Source organism: Hirsutella rhossiliensis (genome assembly GCF_020360975.1).
Source record: "Hirsutella rhossiliensis strain HR02 chromosome Unknown scaffold00020, whole genome shotgun sequence".
NCBI classification, from domain to species: domain Eukaryota; kingdom Fungi; phylum Ascomycota; class Sordariomycetes; order Hypocreales; family Ophiocordycipitaceae; genus Hirsutella; species Hirsutella rhossiliensis.
Window position 1 is genome coordinate 865,868 of NW_025408686.1, and position 25,376 is coordinate 891,243.

Below are 25,376 nucleotides of genomic sequence, written 5' to 3' on the forward strand. Positions count from 1 at the left end.
AAACGCCACGGCCATGAGGAAGTGATGGCTAGGAGCTTCCCATTCGGGAGAAGTAGCGTCGTCAACAAGCGAGACTGTCCAAGTGGAGGTGCTCCGGAGCCAAAGCTTTATAGCCTGTTGCCAATTTACGGCAGTCGACGTCGAGGAGGCAGCAGCATGGCGGACAGTCCTGCAGTGAAGTTAAGCGAGGCGGTTGCTCACCCTGAAGCCTGTTCGTTGTCAGTCGGGGATGGGGAAGAGGTGAGAACGTGAGCGGGTCGGGTTCGGGGCTCGGAGATGGTGCGACAGGAGCCGGTGTAGATGTGGTGGCAGCTTCTGAGAGGGCCGCAGAGCACGGGGAGAGCCTGGGACGGTTACGAAGATACGAATCACGGGCGAATGCGGCATCAACGTTCCGGCCGATTCAGCCTAGGAAACCTGTGGTTGAAGACACCGCATGGAGACAGCACGCAGAAGCAATTGCGAGGTCGTTGCCGAGAAGACCGCCGCGAGGCGGTTTGCGGTCAAACAGAGCACGGAAGTTCCATAATATGGTTAGCAGCGGAAGTTCCGCGCAACATCAGTCACCGGGTCAGCTTCCGAGGCCCCTGTTGCCTAGGGAACGTGGAGATATGGGGTAGCGGACTCTGATCGTCCGCTCCTCATCGGCACTTTCTGCCTCAGGAGGGAGATCCTGAAGATGAGGAGCAACGTGTTACGGCGGCGGCGGGCGATGTCCCGAGTGTTCATTCGAAGGAGGGACCGAAGCTTCGATCCATCCAGCCTAGGGAACCGGGATTCGACAACTTAAAAGAAAACGGGCAATGCAGCAGCGATTGCGTCTGGTTTGCCCAAGCGCCGTCGGGGACGGAGTTGGCGGGTAAAGGAGTACCAGGCCGCAGGGTGTCTCCAACGCAGCAGGTACGGCGCAGCATCCGGGGCCGTCTCCTGTGGGGTGGGCGACGCCGCGGCAGAGCCAGCGGACGCTTCGCTGAGCGGGCGGAGGCTGCAGCAAAGGAGGTGGGCGGCTCATCGCGGGTGGCGGCTGGGGAGCCCGTGCAGTTTGATCGGCAGCAAGAACGAGGAGAGTGCTGGAAAGGCAAGGACTGAGGTCAAGGTTCGGCGTGGAAAACGTTCGCCAGCACGGCCCGGTGCCTGTCCAGTGCAAAGGGCCGGATGGCGTGTCAGGGGATGCGCACGTAGTCGGGCAGTCGTCGCCAAAGCTGCCGCATCCGACGGCTTGCGAAGAAGCGAATCAGCCACGGAGAGAAATCATGGATCGGAGGCGGCCCGGAGGCGGCCCCGGAGGCGGGAGAAGAAAACGTCTTCCTGGTCCGGACGAGCGCCCGAGAAAACAGATTCGGAGTGGAATCGGAAGGCAGAGGAGTCGGGAGCTGCGGGCCGAAGACCTGGCGAGTGTGCTGCGTTTTTGGAGGAAGACTTCGCCATGAAGGAGAGCTGTCTAACGATCAGACGTGGTGTACGCCAATACCGCACGACAGGAAGGTGTCGACGGTGCGGGATTTTTATCAGGCGTTCCACGATGCGAGCACGTTGCCGATACGGACCTGCATGATGTGCTACCGCAAGCGTACGAGAAAAGAGCTGAGGAGATCAGATGGGATCAATGGCTGTCAAGCTGCGTGCCAGAGGGCGGCCGCTCACCATTTTCATGCCGGAGCTGCTTTCCGAAGGCGAGCCCGTGTCGGTGTGTGCGGAGTGCCCGATGCCTGGCGCGCGGGAGTCTGTCGCCGGCGGTCCATCTTCACACTCGCCTTGGCTGTGAGCACATGTTCCCTGACGAGCTCAAGGGACTCATGCTGGTGGAAGAGAAGCTCGTCTCGCTCAACTCCTGCTATGGGTTTGTCACGAGATATAGCATTCCGGGCGGGCAGAGGCAGGCCGTGAGGTATCGAGGCACGTCAAGGCCACATCACAGTGTTCCCAACAACGTGCAGGAGCTGGCGACCAAGGTGCTCCGCACCCCTTTGCAAGCACTGGACGAGATCCACGTTTCGTGGCAGGGCGTGGAGAAGCCGGCACCGAGCGACCTGTCGAGTCTCTTGTCGGTGAGGCGGCGGGTCGTCGAGAGGGCTCTTGTTTGGCTGAAGAGGAGCAACCCCACTACGCCGAGATCGAGATCGACGTGGCGGAGATGGAGAGTTGGGAGACCCGATAGACGGGGTGCCGGCCTTGGTGTATGATCGCATGGAGCGGAACGAGCCGTCCGCATGGGAGAAAACGCGGACGGCGCGTTGTGCCGCCCACGGAGCGCGCCATGGACGACGAGGGTCGGTGGAGATCGAGGAACTCTTCGCTCTGCTCAACCAAAGGCAGGAAACGGGAGGCGAGGCTGAAGGGCACGGGCCCAACGAAGAAGGCGCGGGTCGTGATGGAGTTGGTGCTAGCCCCGATCAGAACGTTCGACCAATCAACGAGGTGACGTCTTCCGGCATGTTTGGGCTGGACGGACCGCCAGACGTGGCGGATGTCGAAAGCTGCGGTTTGCCTGTGACGCTGTTGGCGCAGGTGCCGACGACGGCCGCGCGGGCCCGAGAACGTGGGTCGGATCCTCGGTGGGGTCGAGGGCGTGGCGACGATGGCAGTGAGCCATACATTCGAGTCTCGCGGGGATGAGTTTGCCGACTCCTTTGAGACGTCCTTCTTCGCCAGAACGTTCCCGACCCTGTTCCCATTTGGCGTTGGGGACCAAGGCTGGCCGAAGAGGCCATAGCCGAGGCGGGAAGGCCCTACCAACTTGCGAGGCACCGGTAGAGCTGCTGAGGCAGGGGCGGCAGCGGGAGACATCGTATCCTCCCGAAGCTTGAACCTCCGGATTTGGGCCGACATCGTGCTCCGGCGCCATGGTGGCCGGTTTGCGTTGCACCACATATTTGCATTTCTCGTCTTCAACATGGGGGTGCGGTCGAGGAACCGCCGCGTCAGCATGCTGAGTGTGGCGAGGAAGGACTTCGGCAAGGTCGAGCGCGTTGCCCGCTCGATGACCGCGCAAAGGTTAGCGGCGGCGAGGTCGAGTTGGAGAGCTCGGGCAAGACGACCGATGAGGGCGTGAAGGAGCTTCTCAGGAGCCTCTCGCTGTACGGCCACCGGCAACCCATGTCGAGAGGTTCGGCTCAATATGCGGCGGAAAATCCAGTCGCTCATCGTTGGCTACGGCGTTCCGGCCATCTGGTTCACCATCAACCCAAACGACATTACGAACCCGGTGAAGCTGCGACTGGCGGCATATCGGACACGCGATCCCGGCGCGGCCGAGGAGTTCCTAGAAGGCCTTGGGAGTGCGTACAAGCGGACAAGGCTGGCCATGTCCGATCCGATGAGCGCCGCCGTATTCTTCCACCGGGAGATGAAGCTGTTCTTCGATCATTACGTGAAGGTCGGAGAAGAGTCGGTATTCGGGCGCATCGGCAAGTACTATGGCGCTGTGGAGACCAACGAACGAGGGCGCTTCATGTTCACGGCTTGCTCTGGTTGCACGGAAACGCGCATCTCAGCTCGATGCTTGCCGACATCCACGGGAGGATCAGGCGGCGTATCGCGAGCGAATCATACGATACGTCGATAGTGTCTTCTCCGAGGTAAGAATAGCTAAGACGTGTCACTGAGAACCTGAATTGCTCGTCCGATGGACAAACGGGGCCAGGCTGACGTGCAAGATAGGATCTGGATCAGGAAGGGTTCTGCGCCGTGCAAGCGGAGCGATCTGTGACGTCCGATATTTCCTCCCTGCTGGACAACACCGAGCAGTTTTCGGCCGCATTTGACGAGGAGGCCAACTTCTGTGCCGGCGCTACACAGGTTCAAGGCTTAGCCCGCCCTGTGTCAAGAATTCCTTGGGCAAAGGAGCGCGGAAGGAATCCATGCCGGTTTAAGTCTCCATGGAGGTTGGTCGACAAGACCGCCATCACGGCAGACGGGGTGTTGCAGATCCGGAGGACTCACAGCATGGTCAATCGATGGAACAAGGCTATCGCTGTTGGGCTCCGGCACAACCACGACATTTCCTTCATTGCGACGCAGCGCAAGACCATGGCCCTTATGTATTATGTCACGAACTACGCGACGAAGGTGGAGGACCCGGTGTGGAAGCGTGTGGCGGCCGCGGCCGATCTCCTGGCCGCCTCAACGGGTGACGGCACGGCCAACGGAGGACAGGACGACGGTGGAGGTGCTGTTGGCGATGACGCCGCCAAGGGAACAGGACGCGACAGTTCTTGATGAGGTGGCGAATCGTGTGTTCACGGAGCGTCCGCTATCTCAGGTCGAGGTCGTCGCTCATCTTCTTGGATATCCGGCCGAGTTCACCAACAGCAGCGCCTGGGCGTACCTGAACACATCTCTGCTGTACTGGGAAGTCTTTCGACGGTGGCCGTATCTCCGACGAGCAAGTGGCGCGGCGGCCATAGATGATACTCTGGATGAGTCGGTCGTTGTCGAAGAAGCAGGCCTGAGGATCTCCCACGTTGAGGCGTACCAGCACCGGGAGAGCTCCTGCGAGGCTATGCTTATACGACTACATATCGCTCGTTAGACTAAAACGCACCAGTAAGGATGAGAGCTGTGCGGCCTGGGGGGAGGTGCCCTTCGAGGATGGATGGGCGCCAGGGAGACGCTGGGTCCAGGTGCTCAGGCGGCCGGGCAAGCATGCTACCGTCTGCCTCGATGGCTACCTGAGCAAGGACTTCGGCCACAACGACGACGAGGAGTCGCCACCGGAGGTGTGTATAGCAACCGCCCTGCCGGCAGGCATCATCAAGTGGCTAACCTCCCCCTCCCCTTAAAGGGCAGCCGTGCAGCATCTTGCGCTATTTGTGCCGTGGGAGTCCTTTCTGCGCGAAGAAACAGGTGAGATCAATAGCATCTGGGAGCGGGCGCGAGGCGCTGGCCCCGAGAATATCATGTCTCGTCGACAACGTGCAGCTGCTTCGACGATCAGCCGAAGACGCAAAGCGCGACGCCAAGCAATGGGCGGCCTCATCCGGCGATGGCGATTCCACGGTCGCCCACGTCGAGGAGGGCGAGACAGGCGAGGCGGGCGCAGAATTTGCAGCGACGTATCGGTCCAACAACATCGGAGACGCAACGCGCCTGATCGACGTCGTCCGAGGCGCAGTGGGCACGAATCAGGTGACGGCCAAGTCGCCGGAGCTCATGGCAATGATGCGGCAGCTCTGTCGATTCCAGCAATCGGCGCTCTGCTCAACGGCCGAGCTCGAGGCCATCGCGATTCCCGAACAAGGGTTGAGGTGCATAAGCATGCCAGGGCGGGTATTTTCCGGGGCCGCACTACCGCCGCAGGATCAGGTCAAGGCTATCAAGTCGCAGCAGATAAGTGCGTCGAGGAAAGGAGAGAATGATCCAAGGCGTACAAACCACAGTCGCAGTCCGGGAAAGCGATCGCCGAGCTGCGTTGCGGAGGTGATGACCGGCTTCGGGAGGACGACGTCGAAATGACGACAGCCGACTCCGACGAGACGGCTAGCGACGCAGAAGCGGGAATGCGCGTCCAGCTTGGCCCATCGACCTCCTTCTTCGCGGCGGGCAAGGAGTTGTCAACACGGCTAACGCTGAACAAGAGGCAGTCGATCGCTTTCCTAATAATATGCCGCCAGCTCGATTTGATGCGACAAACGAATAGGGGCGATGCCGGCCAGCTCTGCCAGTTCGTCGGCGGCGAGGGGGGCACCGGCAAGTCGCGGATCATTGGGGCACTCGTCGAGCTGTTCAGTGGGAAGAGCCTTTCGAATCGTCTGCTGATCACGGCGACGTCAGGGACTGCCGCGGCGCAGATCAACGGCATCACGATCCACTCCGCCTGCGGGTTCACTAAAGACCAAGGGCGGGCGGCGCGAACACAGCCAAGGACCTTGACGGGGTGCGGCTGACAAAACGGGCGGAGCGGTTCATCCACGGCCAGTCTCGGATGGACTGGCAGGAGAAGGACGTGCTTGTCATCGACGAGGTGAGCATGCTCGGAGCGCGGACGCTGCACGCCATAAACGAGCGACTCTGTCGGCTTCGCGGATCGCAGAAAGATTTCGGGGATCCCCATCGTCCTCTTCTGCGGAGACTTTCAGCAGTTCCGGCCGGTCCAAGAGAGGTCGATCGTCCTGCCGAGCGCGGCCATCTCGTGGGACGTAGACAACTCGTTCAAGGCCGAGCAGCGGCACCAGCACGACAAAGCGCACGCGCTGTGGAAGAGATTCACGACGGTCGTCATGTTGAACGAGCAAATGCGCGCCGCCGGTGATCCGGAATTGCAGGGCTGCTGAAGCGGATCCGGCAGGGTGTGCAGGACCGCACGGATCTGGACCTCCTCAACTCAAGGTGCTACCGCGAGGGCAGGCGGATCCCTTGGGAGACTGGCATCACCGTGGTGACGCCGCTGAACAGGAATCGGTGGAACCTAAACATGGAGGCAAGCTTGGCGTTCCGGGTCCAGCAGCGGTCGACGATGCGCATCTTCATCTCCGAGCACAAGTGGAAGGAGGGCCTGCCGACCGAGGAAGAAGCGATCATGGTACTCAATCAAGGCGACGATAGCGCGATCCCCGTGCCGGCCGTCTTCATGTTCGTGGCCGGGATGCCGGTCGTCGTGAACCACAACACCCATCAGGGGCTGAAGCTGGTGAACGGCGCCGGCTACTCGGCGGGAGGTCATTGTCGACAAGGCGTCCCCAGGGCATCGAATCTCGTCCGACATGACGATCCACTTCGGGCCGCCGGCGGGGATATTACTGGAATCGGCGACGACAAAGGACCTCCACTTCGTCGGGATGCCGCCGGGCACGATCTTGTTAACGCCGATGAGCGTCAGGATACACTGCCAACGAAAGCGGCCGTGGCAGCAGAACGACGTCAGCCGGAAGGGATTGCCGTGCGCAGCAGCCTTCGCCTGCACGGACTACAAGGTGCAGGGCAGAACGCTAGAGCGCGTGGCCCTGGAGCTGCGGGGGACACGGACGACGAAAGTCGATGGAAGGGCCGTGCCCTCGCAATGCGACCCGTACAGCTTATATGTGCAGCTATCGCGCTGTCGAACGCTAGACGGCATCACGCTCGTGTCAAGGTGCGGGAGAGACTTGGTGGGCAACCGAGTCCCCGAAGAGATGACCGCCGCGCAGGCCAGGCTGGAGGTGCTAAGCGAGAGGACTGTCGAGGAAGCTTTGCGTCGGTCGGATGGCGACGCTGAAGAGTCAAGGAGAGTTGTCAGGGTGAGGTGACGAGGGGGAGAAGACGGAGGAGCGCGCCGGCGGGCAAGAAGACAAGGGCACTGGGCAGCAGCGATCAACGAGGGCGACTTTTAGACTTGAAGGAAGAACCCGCTAGAAAGGCATGAACGAAAGGGCAAAGACAAAAGACGCAAGTTTTAGACACAATAAGAAAACCGGCGGACGAAAGGAAAAAGGTTGGCATTGGCATTGGCATTGGCAGGGTAAACAGGAGTATAAACGGGGAAACAGGGCAAGGCATGAGAGGGGCAAGAAAAGGCGGCTGCGACCAATGATGAGGAGGACGGAAGGGTCGGCGACCAATCACACGGGATCTTTTATTCCGAAAGAAATAAATCAGCCAATCAGAGGCGGAGGATGTGGGGGTGAAGCAGTCTGGGGCCTTTTTTCCCCGCGCGCTAATGAAGTCCTTTCGTTCCTCAAGGCACGTTCCTCAAGGCATACCTTTTCTTTGGCGGCCAACAGGTAAGGCAACCCTTCATGGGTTGCGCAAAGAGCCTTGAGGAACGAAGGCCGAAGATTGGAGAGACAAACAAGACAAAGACAGGGTGAGAGAAAGAACGCAAGCAGGCGGTAGCGCTAGGAACTAAAACATGCAAAAAAGGTAGGTAAAGAAAGTGGCCATTCGGGCACCATCCCGCCGCGGGGAAGAGGCAGAAAAAGCAAGAAGGCAAGTAAAGCGGTGGTGACGATTGCGGGGTAAGCGAGAGGAAGGGAGCATAAGAGGCGCCAAGGCACGAATAGGAGAACAAGAGCAGAAGCGTCTACCCTAGCTACCGATCGAGCAGTTAGGAAAACAACTACAGCATGGCCACTTGCAACGTTTCCGTGGAGTTCTGGTGCGAATTCGGGGCCACGGAGCTGAAGTACAAGCATAGCATCCCGAAGACGCTCGTGACGCAGGTAGGCCAGGCGAGGCCGAACCACGCAGCCAGTGCACTGTTCCTACAGTGGATAAGGCCGATCCTACGGGAGCACGAGGCAGCGTGTCGGAAGGCAGCAGGGTGCGCTGCGAGAGCTGCGGCGGACTCGCAAAGGAGATTCTACAGAGCCCGATATCGTACCTACACGCAGAGAGGCCGTTTGTGCTCGTGGTCGTGTCGTCGTTCTGCGGCAAAGAAGGATGCGAAATTAGGACGAGGCAGGAAATGCAGGACACGATGGCAGAGGCGGGGCAGGCGGGCGGAAACAAGGGCGCGACGCAAATGCAAGGGCAGGATGCGCAGAGCACAGAGGAAGGTCTGCCGGGTTTGTGGAGAGATGGCGGGGCGAGGAGGTGCAGCCGATGCCTGACGGTGGCGTACTGCAGCAGGCAACACCAAAAGGAGGACTGGAAGGTGCACAAGAAGGATGCAAGCCAAAGGCAAGCTAGGGAGCTAGGGAGAGGAGGGAAGGAAAGTAAAAGGGACAAGGCATAACGCGCAGGACATAAACAAGGTCACGGAGAACAAATAGAGGCAGGCACTATCGTAAGAAATAGGTCGCAAGCTAAAGTTGTTGTTTCAAAAAGAGATAAACGTTGTAATGTGTAGAGTAATGGTAATTTTGCAGCGATAAGTTTCGTTAGGAATAGCATCTCGAGAGGAGAACGGTTTATTTTAGTAAAGGCAAGAGGCGTAAGAGAGCGATAGGTTTATAGTAGGCAGCTCATTTCTGCATGCGATAGCGGATAGGTCGAGCGGGCGGGTCGGAGGTGCTCGCGACAATAGAGTCAAGAGGGGAACCCGGCTTGGCTGCCGGAGCAGGAACGGTCGGGACGCCGCTCGGTCGAGACGAAGAAGCGGCCGGCGGGGAGAGGAGGAGGGCGGCGGAGCTGACGGTGTCCGAAGACGAGGAAGGCGGCGAATTCTGCTGCTGCAGCAAGCGCGCCCTCTTCATGGGCGTATCGGCAAGGGCGGGTGGGAGCGCTTAGGCGGTGGTGTGACGGGGTCGAGGGCGGTCGGGGCCGAGGCCAAGGAAGGGGAGCCGACGCAGCCGAGGCCGGCGCAGCAACGGAGTACAAGGCGGCGCGGACGGAATCAAAGGTAGAGGAGGCGGATAGGGTCTGACGTTTAAGGGCGTAGCGGGGAAGCCGAGGCGGAGGCGGCCGCCGAGGGCCTGTCGACAAAGTTCCAGCTGTCCGGGACGACGATAAAGACGTAATCGCGCTCTGAGCCCGGGGCAGAGCATAAGACGGTGGTCGAGAAGGCCGACGACCTTTCCAGTGCAGGTAAAGGGGACGCCGGGCAGGAAGGAAGAGTTAGGCCTTTCAGCAATTTTCTTGCATAGCACGGCCCAAGGGTTAGCATAGATGGGAAAGATAACAAAGACCTGGAAGGGGTGGTAGCCCTTAAAGGAATCCGGTCCGGCAGGCCAGGGTGATGTAGGTAGTGAGCCGGACGAAGCCGCAGCAGCGGAGCTGGTCGGGCCCGAGACCTGGCAGGAAGTCTCCACGCAGGAGGTCAAGGCCAGGCCCGGCGATGACGCCATGGAAGGAGACAACAGGAGGCGTAGACGGGAACTGGCCGCCAGAGGCCAAGGAGCGGGAGGACGCTAGGAGAGAAGTCAGCGAGGCGGCCGGTGAAGGGGCAAAAAAAAAAAAAGGGGGGGGCGCACGGCTGGTAGCCTTGGTCGCGGCCGATAAGGGGGGGCACTGGGTAGAGGACGGTATCGTCTGGGCCGGCCTCAAGACCGTCGCGGCGCTCCACCTCCCAGGCGAGGGCGTAGGGGTGAACGCGGCCGCTCATAAAGAACCATTGCTCGGACCAGTCCGTGTCGACGATTGGCTGGCCGTATGGTGCGTAGTCGGCCTCGAGCAGCCACGAGGGCACCGGCAGGAGGACGCGGGCGATAGCCTCAGCGTTGAGGCCCCTAATGCGGTGCTCGTCGTGGTGGGCGAACCTCGCGGGGCAGTCGGGCTGGGCGAAGAACATCATGGACATATCGCTGCCCGCGCCCTTGCTAGAGCCAAGGGGCTTGCGGAGGTGCGGGGCAGAGCTGTCCGCCGACGGAGACGAAGACATGGCTCGGCCGTGTAGTAAAGAGCAACGTTGCTGGGCAAAGCTAAAAGCGGCGAGAAAGATAGGCAGGAGTGCTCCTACCTATACCGTCTTACGAGTTTAGTGTAAAGAGAAGGGCCAGTGGCGATGGTGTGTAAGAGAAGTCAAAGGATTCTAAACAAAGACGCAACATGGCGTTAGTGGTAGGTTATATAAGGAGCCTTTGTAAAAGAGGGTTATAAGATGCGTATAGAGGAGAGTGCAATAAGAGAAGGAGAACTTTAAAAGGCGGTCTAGTAAGATGTTGAGAGTTTTAAGACAAGCAGGACGCGCGAAGCTATATTTGAGGAGAAGCAGGCAGCCCTATTCGCAACACGTGTAAGACATGGTTTTAAACTTCAGCGGGCAAGTGTCTAGGGGCATACGGAAGCTTTGACTGATAAGAGCTGGATGACAAGAAGGAAAAGCGTAGCATGCAAAGCATAGGCAAGAAGAAGCCGTCGCGGCGACGTACATATAAGGATCGGCCGAGGCCGTCTAGCCTATCGCATATAGCAGCAGGCAATGGCGGGCGGGCTTAATAGAAAGGCGGCGCCGGTATAATGCAAAGAGCAGCAGCACGCATATAGATATAGTAGAGAGCTACGAGTAAGATATATAGACTTTGTAGAGGATCCTATATGCGCAAGAGGGTGCCAGTCAGCAAGATAAGTGCAGGGCGAATAATCGAGGCAAGGATTTATACGCTGTTATTACACTTACGAGTTTACGCCAGAGCCTAGTGGCACCATAAGTAGGCAGGGCCAAAGAGGGCAGGTGCAAAGAGGAAGACAAGACGTCCGTGGGGGCTTTGGTAGACCGGTGTCGCAATGAAGCCAGCCAACGGAAGGACCAGTCGGAGCGGGGACGGGGCAAGCCCGGCGCCAGAAGCCTGCGCAGCGCCGTACACAGGACCAGAGTTCCAGCCGACCACAGCAGCGCCGGCACTTGCTAGCGGCCCGCCCTCGGAGAGCAGAAGAGGCGTCGGGAGGCGCCTCCGAGGCGAGGGCGGGGAAGACCGCCAGGACTAGGGAGATGGAGGATCAGCGCAGGCCGAGTCATGCCGCGGGATATCCAGCCTCGGCCGACACCAAGCGCGGCGGCAACGGCTGCCGCCGACACCGAGGCGGCAGGGCACTGGCTGCCGCAAGGCGTGCCCAGCGCCGTCTCGGCCTCAGGAAAAACCAGCGCGCACCAAGAGAAATCCGGCCTCTGCCGACGGTAGAGCCGCCGGTCCTTCGCCGCCGACGAGAAGTTCGGACGTTCCGCGGGACATTCGGCCACAGCCGACATGGAGGGCCGCCGGCCCTTCGCCGCCGACGAAAGTTCGGACGCGCCGCGGATATCCAGGCTCTGTCGACACCGACGGCGGCAGGGCGCCGGCTGCCGCAAGGCGGGCCTAGCGCCGTCTCGGCCTCAGGAAAAGCCAGCGCGCACCGAGGAAATCCGGCCTCTGCCGACGGTGGAGGCCGCCGGGCCTCGCCGCCGCCGACGAGAAGTTCGGACGTTCCGCGGGATATTCGGCCACAACCGACTTGGAGGCCGCCGGCCCTTCGCCGCCGTCAAGCGGGACTAGCTCGGCCGTAGTCTCGATCGGAAGCCAGCACTCGCCGCGAGCCATCCAGTCCCGGCCGGCCAGCAGGGCCGAGATCCCCGCCACAACTCCGGCCGCAGCCGGGCTGCTTGTTGGCGGCAGAGATAGCGCCTCGGCAGGTACGGTCGTAGAGCGAGGTAAAGGCGTGTAGCGGTGATAGCTAACCGGACGCAGGTAGATCGGCGATAAGACGGCAGGCGAGGAAGAGCAGAAGAGGAAACGCCATCTTAGTAGTGGGCAGGCCGAGCGGAAACGCGCCCGGGTCGGTGAAAGGGTGCCGAGACCAAGGGCTGCAGGCCGAGGACCTAGCCAGCGCGCTGCGGCACCTCGACGAGGAGTTCGAGGCGGGCGAGAGCTGGCCAACGAGCAGACGTGGTGTGCGCCGGTGCCGCGCGAGAGGCAGGTGAGGACGGTGCGGAAGTTCTACCGGGCGTTCCACGACGCTGGCACGCTGCCGATCGCGACCTGCACGCTATGCTACCGGAAGCGGGCCAAGGGGAGCTGAGGAGATGGCGTGGGAGGGTGGGAGGGTGGTCGCGGAGCGGTGTTGCGGGGCGGGCGGTCCCCGTTCGGGTGCCAAGCCTGCTTCCCGGAGGCAGGCCGGTGGCGGTCTGCGCAGAGTGCGCGCGATGGGCCGGGCGTGAGGGCGTCGCCGGCCATGCACCTCCATGGGCGGCTCGGCTGCGAGCACGCGTACCCCGACGAGCTAAAGGACCTCACGCCGCTCGAGGAGAAGCTCATCTCGCTCAACTCGTGCTACGGCTTCGTGACGAAGTATAGCATCCCCGGCGGCCAGAGGCAGAGCGTGAGGTACCCGAGGCACGTCAAGGGCCATATCACGGTGTTCCCGAACGACGCAGGGCCTGGCTGCAGGTGCTCCCGCACCCGCTGGTCCGGGTCATGGACGAGATCCACGTCTCGTGCCAGGGCGCTGAGAGGCCCGGGCCGCGGGACCTATCAGGCCTGCTGTCGGTAAGGCGGTCGGCGGTCGAGAGGCGCTGGCCTGGCTCAAGGAGAACAACCCGCTCTACGGCGAGGTCGAGATCGACGCGGCGGAGATAGCCAGCTGGGGCGCCGCCGCACGGTGCCGCCGGTGGTGTGCGAGCGGCTGCGAAACGAGCCGTCGGCGCGGGAGAGGACGCAGACGGCGCAGGTGGTGCCGCCGTCGGAGCGGGCCATGGACGACGGAGGCGCGGCCGAGATCGAGAAATCCTCGCGATGCTAAGGCAGGGCCAGGACCCCGCCGAGGAGCCGCGACGTCGGGCTCACGTGCGAGGACGACGACAGGGACGGCGCTAGGCCCGAAGAGGACGGGGACGTAATCAATGAGGTAACGTCTTCCGGCATGTTCCCGTTAGATGGGGCGCCAGATGTGGCCGACGCCGAGAAGATTCGCTTCGCCCGCGACGCGGTCGGGCCCGAGGCGCGCCAGCCCGAGGACGTGGGTAGGGACGGCGGCCAGAGGGCGGCGGGCGACGGCGGCGACGGCGAGCCGTACATACAGGTGCGACGCGGCGAGGATTTCGCCGACTCGGCGGACGCCTCCTTCTTTGCAAAGGCTTTTCCGACCCTGTTCCCTTTGGCTTAGGCGGGCCGAGGCTCGCCGACGAGGACGCCGCGGGAGAGCGCGGCCCCAGCGTCGGGAACCAGGGCGCCCAGGCGGAGCGGGTTGCAGAGGGCCTTATGTCGACGCGGAACATGAAGCTCCAGGCATGGGCCGACGTCGTGCTGCGGCGTCACGGCGGCCGGTTCGCGACGCACCCTATCTTCGCCTTCCTTGTCTTTAACATGGGCGTGCGGTCTAAGAACCGCCAGGCCAGCATGCTAGGCGTAGCGAGGAAGAACTTCGCAAGGGTCGAGGGCCTACTAAAGTCGTTAACGGCGCAGAGGCTCGAGGCGGCCAGGCCGAGCTCGAGGCCACAGGTAAGACTAGCGACGACGGGGTAAAGCTCCTCCGGTCCCTCTCCGTGTTCGGCTACCGGCAGCCAATGTCGAGGGAGAGCCGCCTTAGTATGCGGAAGAAGATACTATCCCTCATCGTTAGGTACGGGGTGCCGGCTATCTGGTTCACGCTGAACCCGAACGACATTACGAACCTAGTAAAGTTACGGCTAGCGGCGCACCGCGGCCGCGACCCCGCGAGGCCGAGGCCTTCCTAAGTGACCTAGGGACCGCGTATAAGCGGACGCGGCTGGCCATATCGGACCCGATGAGCTCGGCCGTCTTCTTCCACCGGGAGATGACGCTCTTCTTCGAGCACTACGTCAACGTCGGGGAGGAGTCGGTGTTCGGCCACGTCGGCGCATACTACGGGGCGGTAGAGACCAACGAGCGAGGCGCCCTCCACATCCACGGGCTCCTCTGGCTAAGGGCAACGCGGGCATTGGCGACGCGCTCGCCGGCCCGGACGCGGAGGAGCAGGCGGCGTACCGGGCGCATCGTCCGCTACGTAGATAGCGTCTTCTCTGAGGTAAGGCGGCCGCCTTAACACAACCCCGATGCCCCTATCTGGGGCAGGCTGAGGGCCTAAGCTGAACCGAGGCCGCAGGAGCTAGACGCAGAAGGTTACTGTGCCATGCAGGCAGAGCGGTCGGCCACGGCGGACATATCGTCGCGGCTCGACGACGTCGCGCGCTTCACGGACACCTTCGACGAGGAGGCCAACTTCTGCGCGGGCGCGACGCAGATCCATACGCATAGCGCGACCTGCGTAAAATACTCGCTCGGCGTGGGGCGCGGGAGGGGACCTCTGCCGGTTTAAGGCGCCGTGGAGGTTGGTGGAGAGGACGGCGCTGACGGCGGACGGGGTGCTCGAGATCCGGCGGACGCATAGCATGGTGAACCGGTGGAACAGGGCGATGGCAGTGGGGCTACGACACAACCACGACATCTCGTTCATCGCGACGCAGCGCAAGACCATGGCCCTAATCTACTATATTACTAACTATGCGACGAAGGTAGAGGACCCGGTGTGGAAGCGTGTGGCCGCCGCGGCCGAGTTCCTTCCTGTGCTAGAGCCGACGGGAGAGGGCAACAGAAGTGGCGCCGACCGCGACGCCGGCCGGGAGGCGGGGCCGAAGGGGTAGCGACGGCGGCGGACCCCGTAGGGGAATAAGACGAGAACGTTCCTGCTTAAGGCGGCGAATCGAGTCTTTACGGAGCGGCCGCTGTCGCAGGTCGAGGTGATCGCGCACCTCCTAGGGTACCCGGCGGAGTTTAGCAGCGGCTCAGCGTGGGCGTATATAAACGCAAACCAGCTCTACTGGGCCGTCTTCCGCCGGTGGCGGCACCTCCGACGGGCGAGCGGCGCCGAGGCGACGGGCGACGCGCCGGACGAGACGGTCGTCGTCGAGGAGGCTGGCCTGAGGATCCCTCTCGTCGAGGCCTACCGGCACCGGGGCGAGCTCCTGCGGGCCTCTGCCTTTATGACTACGCATCGCTTGTAAGGTTAAAGCAAAACGGCAGCGGCGCCGACGGTATGGCGGGGGGGGGTGAGTACCCTTCGCGGAGAGCTGGGCGTCGGGAAGGGCTGGGTGCAGGCGCTTAGGCGGCCGGGTTGCGGGGCGACTGTATGCGTCGACGGATACCTCAGCAAGGAGTTCAGCGAGGAAGACGACGAGTCGTGCCACCGGAGGTGCGTACTATAAGACGGGGGGCGCCTAAGAGGAAGGCAGAGCAGCTAGGGGCATCGGCTAACAGCATCTAGGGCGGCGGTGCAGCACCTGGCCCTATTCGTGCCGTGGGAGTCCTCGGCGAGGAGGCAGGCGACATTAACAACATCTGGGCACGGGCGCGGAGTCGCTGGCGCCGAGGGTCGCGCGGCTCGCAGACAACGTGCAGCTCCTCCGGCGGTCGGCGGAGGACGCGAAGCGCGACGCCAAGCAGTGGGCCGCCACGGCCGAGGAGGGCGGTATGACGGCGCCGCAGGCCGACGACGAAGGCAGGGGCGGCCGAAGGGGCGAGGAGGCATACCGCGCCGGCGGGGCGGGCGACGCGGCTCGGCTCATCGACGTCGTCCGGAACGCCGCCAGCGCGGGACAAGTCACGGCGCAGTCAACAGAGCTGCTAGCGATGACGCAGCAGCTCTGCCGGTTCCAGCAGTCGGCGCTCGGGTCGGCGGCCGAGCTCGCGGCGACGGTGGTGGCGGACGAGAGGGCAGGCAGGCGGGTGAACCTACCGGGCTCGGCGCTGTCGGGGGCGGCACTGCCGCGGCAAGAAGAGGTGCGGGCCATCAAGTCGCAGCAGAGGAGCGCGGCGCGGGGCGGAGCGGGCGATCCAGGGCATCCAGGGCGGCGGGGCGGCGGCGGGCGTCGGGGCCGACGCGGCGCGGCCCTTCGCGGGGTGATGGGGGGCTTCGGCGAGGACGACATCGACGTAACGGCGGCCGACGGCGACGCAGACGCAGGCACGGCGGCGGGGGTGCGCGGGCGGCTCGGCCCGGCGAGCTCGTTCGTCGCCGCCGGCAGAGGCTGGCGGCCAGCTCACGCTCAACGAGAAGCAGGCCATCGCCCTCCTAATCGTGTGCCGGCAACTCGACCGAATCCGGCAGGGCGACGACGCAGGCGGCGACGGTGGTGGCCAGCTCTGCCTATTCATCGGCGGCGAGGGCGGCACCGGCAAGTCGCGCGTCATCGAGGCGCTCGTCGAGCTGCTCGCCCGGAGGACCTATCGAGCCGGGTACTGGTTACGGCGACGTCGGGGACGGCGGCAGCGCGGATCAACGGCATCACGCTGCACTCGGCCTGCGGCCTTACGGTCGGCCAGGGCGGCCGGGCGGGAGGGCGACGAGGACATTGACGGCGTACGGCTGGCGGGCCAGGGCGAGCGCTTCGTCGACGGCCGGTCGCGGATGGACTGGCAGGAGAAGGAGGTGCTGGTGATCGACGAGGTCAGCATGCTCGGGGCGCGGACGCTGCACGCCGCCAACGAGCAGCTCTGCCGGCTGCGGGGGTCGGCGCGGGACTTCGGCGGCATCCCGGTAGTGATCCTCTGCGGCGACTTCCACCAGTTCCGGCCGGTGCAGGAACGGTCGATCCTGCTGCCGAGCGCGGCGGTGGCGTGGGACGAGGACGGGGCGTTCGCGGCCGAGCAGCGGCGGCAGCACGACAAGGCGCACGCGCTGTGGCGGCGCTTCACGACGGTCGTCATGCTGACGAGCAGATGCGGGCCGCCGGCGACCCGGAGCTGCGGCGGCTGCTCGGGCGGATCCGCCGGGGCGAGCAGGACCGGTCGGATCTGAGCTGCTCAACTCGAGATGCTACCGGCCGGGCAGGCGGATCCCGTGGGAGACGGGCCTGACGGTGGTGACGCCGCTCAACCGGAACCGCTGGAACCTCAACCTAGAGGCGGCGCTCGCGTTCCGGGAGAGGCGGCGGACGGCGGCGCGCGTCTTCCTCTCGAGCATAAGTGGAGGGACGGCGTGCCGACGGAAGAGGAGGCGGTGCTAATGCTAGGCCAGGGCGACGACAGCGCGACGCCGGTGCCGGCCGTCTTCCTCTTCGTGCCAGGCATGCCGGTCGTCGTGAACCAGAACACGCACCAGGGGCTAAAGCTTGTGAACGGGGCCGGGTACACGGCGGTGGACGTCATCCCCGACCGCGCCTTCCCCGGCCACCGCGTCTCGGCGGAGCTCATCATGCACTTCGGGCCGCCGGCGGGCATCGTGCTGGCCTCGGAGACGACCAAGGACTTCCACTTCGTCGGGATGCCTGCCGGGACGATCCTGCTAACGCCCATCAGCGTCAAGATCACAGCGCAGCGGAAGCGGCCATGGCAGCGCAACGACGTCAGCCGGAGGGGCCTGCCGTGCGCCGCGGCCTTCGCCTGCACCGACTATAAGGTGCAGGGCGGGACGCTAGAGCGCGTGGCGCTGGAGCTGCGGGGGGCGAGGATGACGACGGTCGAGGGGGGGCGGTGCCGTCGTCGTGCGACCCGTATAGCCTATACGTGCAGCTGTCGCGGTGCCCGACGCTCGACGGCATCATGCTCGTATCAGAGGTGCGGGGCGGGACCTAGTGGGAACCGGGTGCCTGAGGAGATGACGGCAGCGCAGGCCCGGCTAGAGGAGCTTAGCAGGCAGACAACACAGGAGGCGGCCGACTGGCTCCGCAGGTAACGCAGGCGCCCTGCATTTTCCACACTGACGTAAAAGGAGTGTAGGTTAAGGGCCAGGAGGACGGGCGAAGGTGGTCTGTGGAGGCGTGTGGTCTATGGCGGAGTTAAGCCGGGCCGGCTTGGGCACCTTCCTCTATGTGGTCTGCGGCGGCGTATGGTCTACGGAGGCGTTGGAAGCGAACTGCGCAGCTGGAACTAAAAGGGGCAGCAAGGGGCAGGGCATTATGCATTTTTATTTATTAACGAATGAAAAGCGAGAACATCGACGAATCAAAAGCGAGAAAGAACAACCGACGAATCAAAAGCGAGAACGCCAGCGAATCAGAGGGCGGCATTTGCGGGGGGGAAATCGATGGCGAATTTTTTTTCTCCCCGGGGAGGAACCCTAAGAACCTTTCGTCACTCGTTCCTCGTTCCTCAAGGCACGTTCCTCGTTCCTCAAGGCATAGTCAGCCTTCGGCTGAATAACCTCATCAAGCTGTCTTTACAGGTGACTCGGCGCTGGCTCCTGATAGCTTCCCAGGCGACTCAGTGCTGGTGGCGTTTGCTCCTGGGATCATGCCGGCCTTTCGAGTTCCTCTAAAGCTGCCTGGTAGTCAGCCAAGGCTCGTTGGTAACCGGCCTCGGCCTGTTCTTGATCTTGCATAGCTAGGTCTATATCTCTCTTCCTGGCTTTGCCCCAAGCTTAAAAGATTGACACCCGGAAATAAGCATTTGCGCCAAGCCAACACACCGGCGGCTGAAGCCAAACCAGTTAGATCCTTCCTCCTGGCATACACCTAATAGACTTTTACTTGGTTAGTAACCCGAAAGGTAAAAGAAATCAGGTGCATCAGAGACCTGCTTAGGAATAGGTTTTAGTAATGGTGATATTATAGAGATACGTACTCAAAGAGGAATTTCTGATCGATGATGTCTTTTGCAGTCTCAGTAAAACGGTCCTGAGCCTTATAGTTGCGGTAGGCGAAGTCATGACGGTAGCATCCATTCACAAAGGAGAAGCCTAAGGGATTATCGAAGACGTAGGTGCAGCCATCACTTTCCCAGTCTAAGGATTCTGGATCTTTTGCGTCTCGCTTCTTTAGGAAGTCAGGCATGGCGAGCTCAAAGACATATTGATCTGTGATTGTTTTGATTGTATTTGCGTTGGGCTCCGGAGCCTGCTCATCGCGATCCGTGTTTGGTTTGGGTGCTTTGGCGTCCGGCTCTATCATGCTGTTGCCCTTGCCAGAACTCCTAACTCTGGCCTGAGCAGCAGGGAGGATGACAGAAAACAATAGCAGATGCCTTCATTTTGAACGTAGTTTGTTAGAAGATGCGGCAAGAAAAGGGTGGATGCAAAAGACTGAGTGAAAAGAGTGAATGTGAATCTACAAATGAGTGCCAATAAATCATGTCGATAAGTGATGATCGATTGCTCAACGGAACAGGGGAATCAATGAATACATATACATTATTCGAGTACTTTTCGTGCCTTAGTGTATAAATCTTCAGCTGAAGAAGGCACGAGCTATGCTTTTACTGGCTAGCGTTAAACTGACATTACGGCTAATCGACCATCTATCTTATAGACAAGAACACTATAACATGTGTTGATTAGACTCATGACTCTACGGTTAAAAGCCATGCTATCTATATTGCGTGTCAGCTTCAGGAGGGATGGTGGTTTAATTAAAAGCATTTACAACAGGCTTTGATTCCTTGTCCTCTGCTATAGAGTCATCCGTTTGTTGCAACTTAGAGAATCCGTTCTACCATAAAATGTAATTAAACGAAGGGATCTTAGCACAACTTATACTACCTGGCTATATAGATATAAAGGCGGCCTGGCGTATAACATTAAAGCCTTCCGCAATAACCATTATAGCTCTTATAGCGTTTAAATGTATTTAGCAGAGGAGTGTCTAGTGTGACGGTCATGCACTGAGCCAGAAGGCTGTGGACTCTATTACGAAGATTCTGCTCTGAAGAAGAGAAAGGAGAACAGAACAGCACAACTGGGTGTCCTCTCCCTAAATATGCCTTCCGTACGTGTGGGCCGTTGGCTCAACAACATGTGGGTCATGTATGCAAGGGGGTGTGACGGTGCTGGGCCGTCACAATATAATCTCCTAAGGATGTGTCGGCTGTATTGTAAACCGTTATAACTCTAGTGATTGTGCCGAGTCTCGTCTGGTGTCTAAACCACGATAATTAACTAGGGGTTGGTTTGCAGCGCCTCTTCAACCAGGTCCCATTTTTAGAACCGGTGCAGCACAAGTCGAATGGACTAGTCGCACAAGAAGAGCAGTACTACCGAGTTACTCGGTATATGTTTGACAATGTCGCCTAGCTAAAACTTCAGCCCATAGTTGGGATTGTAAAACCCAAAGAGGTTGGCGGGGTGAGAAAAGCTCCGCCGGTCTTCCTAGACCGGCTGCCTTTTATTTACCCCACCTAACAGGAGCGCGCTACGCAGGCAAAAGTGGAAATGCGTTCAGCCAGCTGCAAGAAGCTGACATGTGTTAAGCGGCATCTTGACTCAGGGTGATGGTATCGTGCCCTACCAATTCCCTTCCGCACATCGAGTCAAGCACAAGCACTTGATAAAATTTATGCAGCCGCTAGCGACGTTTTTGGGCCTTGCGGAGTTGCAACTTGTTCAACTTCAGCTCTTCGGGTAGGCTATACAGGCCTCACTGCCTCAGCTCGTTGGGTGGATTTTTCAGGCCTTGGATCTTTATGGCTGTTATGGACTCTTGGTTCCTGTTCCTGCGCCTCCACGATGGTGCTCTTGGGACTTCTATATAAACGATGCACAGTCATGACATCTTGTTCATCTCAAGCATCCGCTCCTCAGCCACCTCTCTACATTCACTGTCACTCTGCACACTCACTCGGTCTCTGATATTCACTCGCCTCACATTCACTCATCTCGACACCATCACATTCCTTTACACCAGCTTACAACAACATCGTCACCATGCGCAGCCCTGTATCGCACTTCTGGCTTTGCCATTTGCGCTAGTCGCAGCCTTGGAACCTTCTCTGGACCTCGAGGTCTCTAACGATCTCGACGATGAGACACCCCTGAAGCCGATTCCTCAACCTGATAAGAATCTCATGGACCTCAAGAACATTGAGCCAAAGCACGACATTGCCATGCTATGGAAGCAGGATGAGACTGGTTCTGTCAACGTCGCCAGTCAGATGTCACTTCCGACAGTCCTACTCGAGGACATCGGGACCATCGAGAGGTCGTCTGCGATGCCAACTCGATCAAGGTCATATTCAAGGACAACACGGCGTTCGAGACGGCCCAAGACAAGTGGCCCGGCCAAGGACAATTCCTGTTCGTGACGAATGCTCAGGGAAACTGTGACCAGGAGACCGAGAGAGGCATCTACCGCGCCGACGGCGTCACGGCCAATCAAGAATCCAAGACGTTTGAGATTGCGGTGCAAAAGACGGATTTCAAGGAGACGACCGGTCCGTCATGGCCTTTGCTCTCATTGAATACATGCGCTGACTAGGAAGCAGAGGACACGGATATTACAGTTGATAGTATCACAATGCCGGGGCTCTCGAGGCGAGCCGAGTTCTCCAAGAAGTTCGAGACGTCGTACGACATGGAGCACAGCAAGGAGCTCTTTAACTACAAGAACGTGTCCCTGGTCGCTGATCATCTCCACATAGAGGCGGGCGTAACATTCTCGGGCAAGATCAAGATGAAGTGGTTCTCCGTCACCGAGTGCTGGTTCGACATGAGCGGCCACGCGGCCCTGGACCTTGGCCTCCAGCTCCAGCTCATGGCGCAGTTTCAGGAAACCATTAGCAAGTCAACGAGCCCGCTCACTTTTCCTCTTCTGGCGGTCCCGGGCATCATCACGGTCGGTCCGGCCGTCCAGTTTGGCGTCGGCATGGACATTGCAGCCATCGCTGCCCTGACCGCCGAGGCCAATGTCAAACTCGACTTCCCCAATGCCCAGTGGCACGTCGACCTCGTCGACGGCGAAAAGTCCAAGTCGGAAGGCTTCACGCCAAACACCGAAGCCAACGTCAAGCTGGGCGGAAGGGCCTCACTCCTCATGGACCCCTTTATTGACTTTCGGTTCATGCTCAACGCGCAGCTCTTTGGGCCTGGCCAACATTAACGGCGGCGTGGGTATCAAGCCCAAGATTGCCAACACGGTTACCGTCGACGCCAGCAAGGAGGTCTTTAACACCAACCCAGAGGGCGGCGAGCAGAAACCGGCCGAGGCACCCTCAGGAACTCCCAGGAGGCAAGGAGGACGCCAGCGGAGAGCCGGAAAGTCACACGGCGGCAAGGGCCCCAACTCCATCTTCGGGGACGACGACAAGCCGGACAAGGGCAAGAAGAACAAGAACAAGTTTGGCGGACCGTTGCCGCGAACACGGTCAGAGGCTTGATCAGCCGCACCACTAAGCCCCGGAAGAGCCAAAAGCAGGCCAAGAATGACGCCGACAAGCAGGAGCTCCAAGAAGACAACAAGCCGTCCAAGACTCCGGAGCAGAAGGCGGCCGAGAAGAAGGCCAAGGAGCTTCGACAGCAGTCCAACGACGTGGCAAAGAGCTGCTCCAACGGCGTGCACCTCAAGAGCGAGGTCCAGCTCGACATCTACGCATTTATCCTCCAGTGGGAGAAGTCAATTTTCCATAAGAACTTTGACCCCTTCTTCGACCAGTGCTACTCGTTTTAGATGGTATTGTGTCTGTCGGCTAGTATAGGCACCGCGCTGTTAGTAGGTCACCTGAAGGATCAAGAGAGGCCACCTGAAGGATCATTATGAGGCAATGTATCGGGGACCCCACAAAGACCTCACGGGGGCCAGTTTGGTGTCAGTTAAAACTGACAGGTTACAGTGGATGAAAAAGGATGATTGATTGTCTGTTATCACACACAGACCACATGCCATAATGTTAATTGCGCACCACTTGTTGGAGCGCGCGTTCTACTTTTGGTGCAATATCTGACTAAACGATGGTAAGAAGTTTGCTTCTGTCAGAGGGAGCAGACTGACGGTCTAATCAGCACACGTATAAACTCCGGTGAAAGAGGCAGGTCAGACACAAGGACTTGAGTCAGGTATCGATACAGTACTAGGGGGGACTAAAATTCGTCCCTCATCCCCCTCCTTCCAGGAGGGGGGGGAACGCGACCAGGAAAAGGCCAAGCGACCGGGAAAAAAAAGAGTAGTACACAGATTTAGTATGATGCAGCCACGTAAAATGGGGTATCCCCCCTTTCCTTCAAGTCCCGCATACTAGACATTTTAGCTCCGCCAATACCGGATATGGTGATTCTCTTACTGTAGCACTAACGCGACATTTTGTCCTCGCCATCTCTCGCGAAGAAAGTAGGCAAATGGACATGGAAAGGGTCTTTGTTTGTGCGAGTGGCGTATTCTGTGTCGGCTGTCTGTTGCTCCTCTTATCATCTCCCAAGGGCATGCCAGCCTATTATATCCATCCTTCCTTCCTTATTAATATCCTGGCTGTCTTCTGAATGATCTATAGGAAGCTGCTGCTTTTTGCCACTTGCCGTGCGCCATGTCAGACTCTTCAGCTCAATCTTCCTATCTTTCAGCCATTCCCGTTGTCATCCAACTCATTCCAGTTGTCATCCAACTAGAGGCTCAACTTTTCTATGCAGTCAGCAGACCTCCCAACCGAGCTTGCAGCTATTTTGACCCTGAGGCTGCTCCTAGTCACCGGATCGTTCGGACCTTCTTCTCGACACCATCCTGCCACCGCAAAGTCAAGTATTTGCTAGAAATGCTTTAATTGAGCTCAAATTAAAGCCATGATTCGACCCAGGCTCAACTTAACCTAGCAGGCAGCTGGCGCCCAATCTCCTCCTCAGCACGGTGGGCAAGATAATAGAGGCGACGATCGCACGGCGGCTCGCCGATACTGCGGAGACGCATCTACTGCTCCCCGAGGGACAGATGGGCAATCGGCTCAGACGCTCTACGGAAGTAGCAGTCCATATTGTCGCAGAACTGGCGCGCACGGCGGGATCGAGGCGGTGTCGCGTCCCTTCTTCAACTCGATCTCAAGGGTGCTTTTGACAGTGTAGACCACACCTGCCTCCTCCAGGCTTTAAAGGGAGAGGAATCCCGGAATGGCTCTTAGCTTGGATCCGGAGTTTCGTAAGCAACAGAACAGCTCGCCTACTCTTCGACGGCGACGCGTCGGACCCCTCAGCATACACGCAGGCGTCCCCAAGGATCCCCGCTTTCCCGATCCTCTTCCTCTATATCGCCCCCTTTACGACGCTCTCGCAACGGCGGGAACAATACTAGTCGGCTTCGCGGACGACTCGAACATTCTCGCCTTCGGCAGAACCACAGACGAAACCGCCGAAAGGCTCGAAGGAGCATGGTCTGCATGCGAAGGCTGGGCGCGCGCTGTAGGCAGCGTTCGAACCGGCGAAAAGCGAATTACTGCACTTCACACGCGCCCACGCCCCGCCCGAGACGTGCGTTCGCCTCGGCAACACCACGATAGCGCCGTCAGAGTCCTCCCGCTTCCTCGGAGTTTGGCTTCACCGCAAGCTCCAATGGGGCCCTCACCAGCAAATCCAGACCAAGTTTCAGCGCCAACGGTGGCACTTACCGCGCTCGCTGCGTCTGCGTGGGGATGTCGACTCGCGCGCACGGGAGATCTACACCAAGGTTATCCGCAGCGCCATCGTCTATGGAGGCCCAGCCTTCCATACGCCTACGCCATCGAACGGACGCCCAAGGAGTGGCTCGTGCGCTCTGCAGCCTACAAACGACGTGCCTTCGCACCGTCGCCGCGCGCGTATAAAGCCACACCAACCCGCAGCTAGAAACAGAGACCGAAGTCCCGCCGCTTGACCTCTACCTCAACGAACGGCTAGCGAGATTTCAGAGTCGACTCGAGACCTCGGGGATGGCGGCGCGCCTGCGTCTGGCCTGCGCAAAAGTCAGCAGCGTGCTTCGAAAACGCAACCATGGCGCAAACCCGGAAATGACGGCGAGGAGTGGCAACAGCGCTGGTGCATAGGCTCGACGGAGCCTCGTGAAGCTCTATGGCGTGAATGGACGAGAAGGTGGGAAGAGAGCTGCGAGACGCGAAGGCACGCCATCCTCGTCGCGCCCTCCAACCATCAGACACGGAAACGCCCTCCGAAGCCCGGGAGAAGGCTGAAGGCCCACGCCGACCTCTACAAGCACGAGAGCTCCACGCTTATCCAGCTCCGCACGGGGAAGATAGGTCTTAACAGCTTTCTATCACAAGAACGTTCCCAGCGCGACGACCCCCCTCTGCCGGTGCGGTGGCGGGGAGGAAACAGTGTTTCACGTCTTCCTCCGCTGCCCCCTACAAGCTGACAACCGCAGGCTCCTCCCAGGCGCCCTCCGCACTGACGCCGACCTCCGCGCGCTTCTTATG

At 60.2% G+C, this 25,376-nt stretch overlaps 4 protein-coding genes across 4 annotated transcripts; 3 read left to right on the forward strand and 1 right to left on the reverse strand.

The window, feature by feature from the left end:
• Window positions 1–1,769: 1,769 nt before the first annotated feature.
• On the forward strand, window positions 1,770–7,223 carry HRG_11414 (PIF1 protein; the record flags this gene model as incomplete). Its single annotated transcript, XM_044869884.1, has 17 exons — window positions 1,770–1,840; window positions 1,919–2,048; window positions 2,317–2,539; window positions 2,586–2,693; window positions 2,769–2,994; window positions 3,055–3,376; window positions 3,495–3,578; window positions 3,661–4,173; window positions 4,262–4,426; window positions 4,623–4,718; window positions 4,784–4,845; window positions 4,893–5,332; window positions 5,395–5,875; window positions 6,032–6,212; window positions 6,275–6,589; window positions 6,657–6,770; window positions 6,852–7,223. The coding sequence occupies 17 exons, from the start codon at window positions 1,770–1,772 to the stop codon at window positions 7,221–7,223; spliced, it is 3,903 nt and encodes a 1,300-aa protein (XP_044715146.1).
• A 5,278-nt stretch (window positions 7,224–12,501) lies between these two features.
• Window positions 12,502–17,958, forward strand: HRG_11415 (PIF1-like helicase domain-containing protein; the record flags this gene model as incomplete). The annotated part of the gene is made up of 17 exons (XM_044869885.1): window positions 12,502–12,653; window positions 12,704–12,815; window positions 12,857–12,927; window positions 13,080–13,425; window positions 13,494–13,673; window positions 13,748–13,887; window positions 13,944–14,313; window positions 14,392–14,553; window positions 14,606–14,899; window positions 14,951–15,184; window positions 15,383–15,477; window positions 15,550–15,640; window positions 15,684–16,262; window positions 16,324–16,520; window positions 16,608–17,071; window positions 17,297–17,756; window positions 17,859–17,958. 17 exons carry the CDS (start codon window positions 12,502–12,504, stop codon window positions 17,956–17,958), a joined length of 4,047 nt encoding a protein of 1,348 aa, XP_044715147.1.
• Window positions 17,959–18,430: 472 nt separating this feature from the next.
• On the reverse strand, window positions 18,431–19,171 carry HRG_11416 (prokaryotic phospholipase a2 domain-containing protein; the record flags this gene model as incomplete). The annotated part of the gene is made up of 2 exons (XM_044869886.1): window positions 18,431–18,542; window positions 18,846–19,171. 2 exons carry the CDS (start codon window positions 19,169–19,171, stop codon window positions 18,431–18,433), a joined length of 438 nt encoding a protein of 145 aa, XP_044715148.1.
• Window positions 19,172–21,059: 1,888 nt separating this feature from the next.
• HRG_11417 (uncharacterized protein) lies at window positions 21,060–22,657 on the forward strand (the record flags this gene model as incomplete). The annotated part of the gene is made up of 5 exons (XM_044869887.1): window positions 21,060–21,141; window positions 21,192–21,425; window positions 21,477–22,047; window positions 22,145–22,327; window positions 22,372–22,657. 5 exons carry the CDS (start codon window positions 21,060–21,062, stop codon window positions 22,655–22,657), a joined length of 1,356 nt encoding a protein of 451 aa, XP_044715149.1.
• Window positions 22,658–25,376: the final 2,719 nt, after the last annotated feature.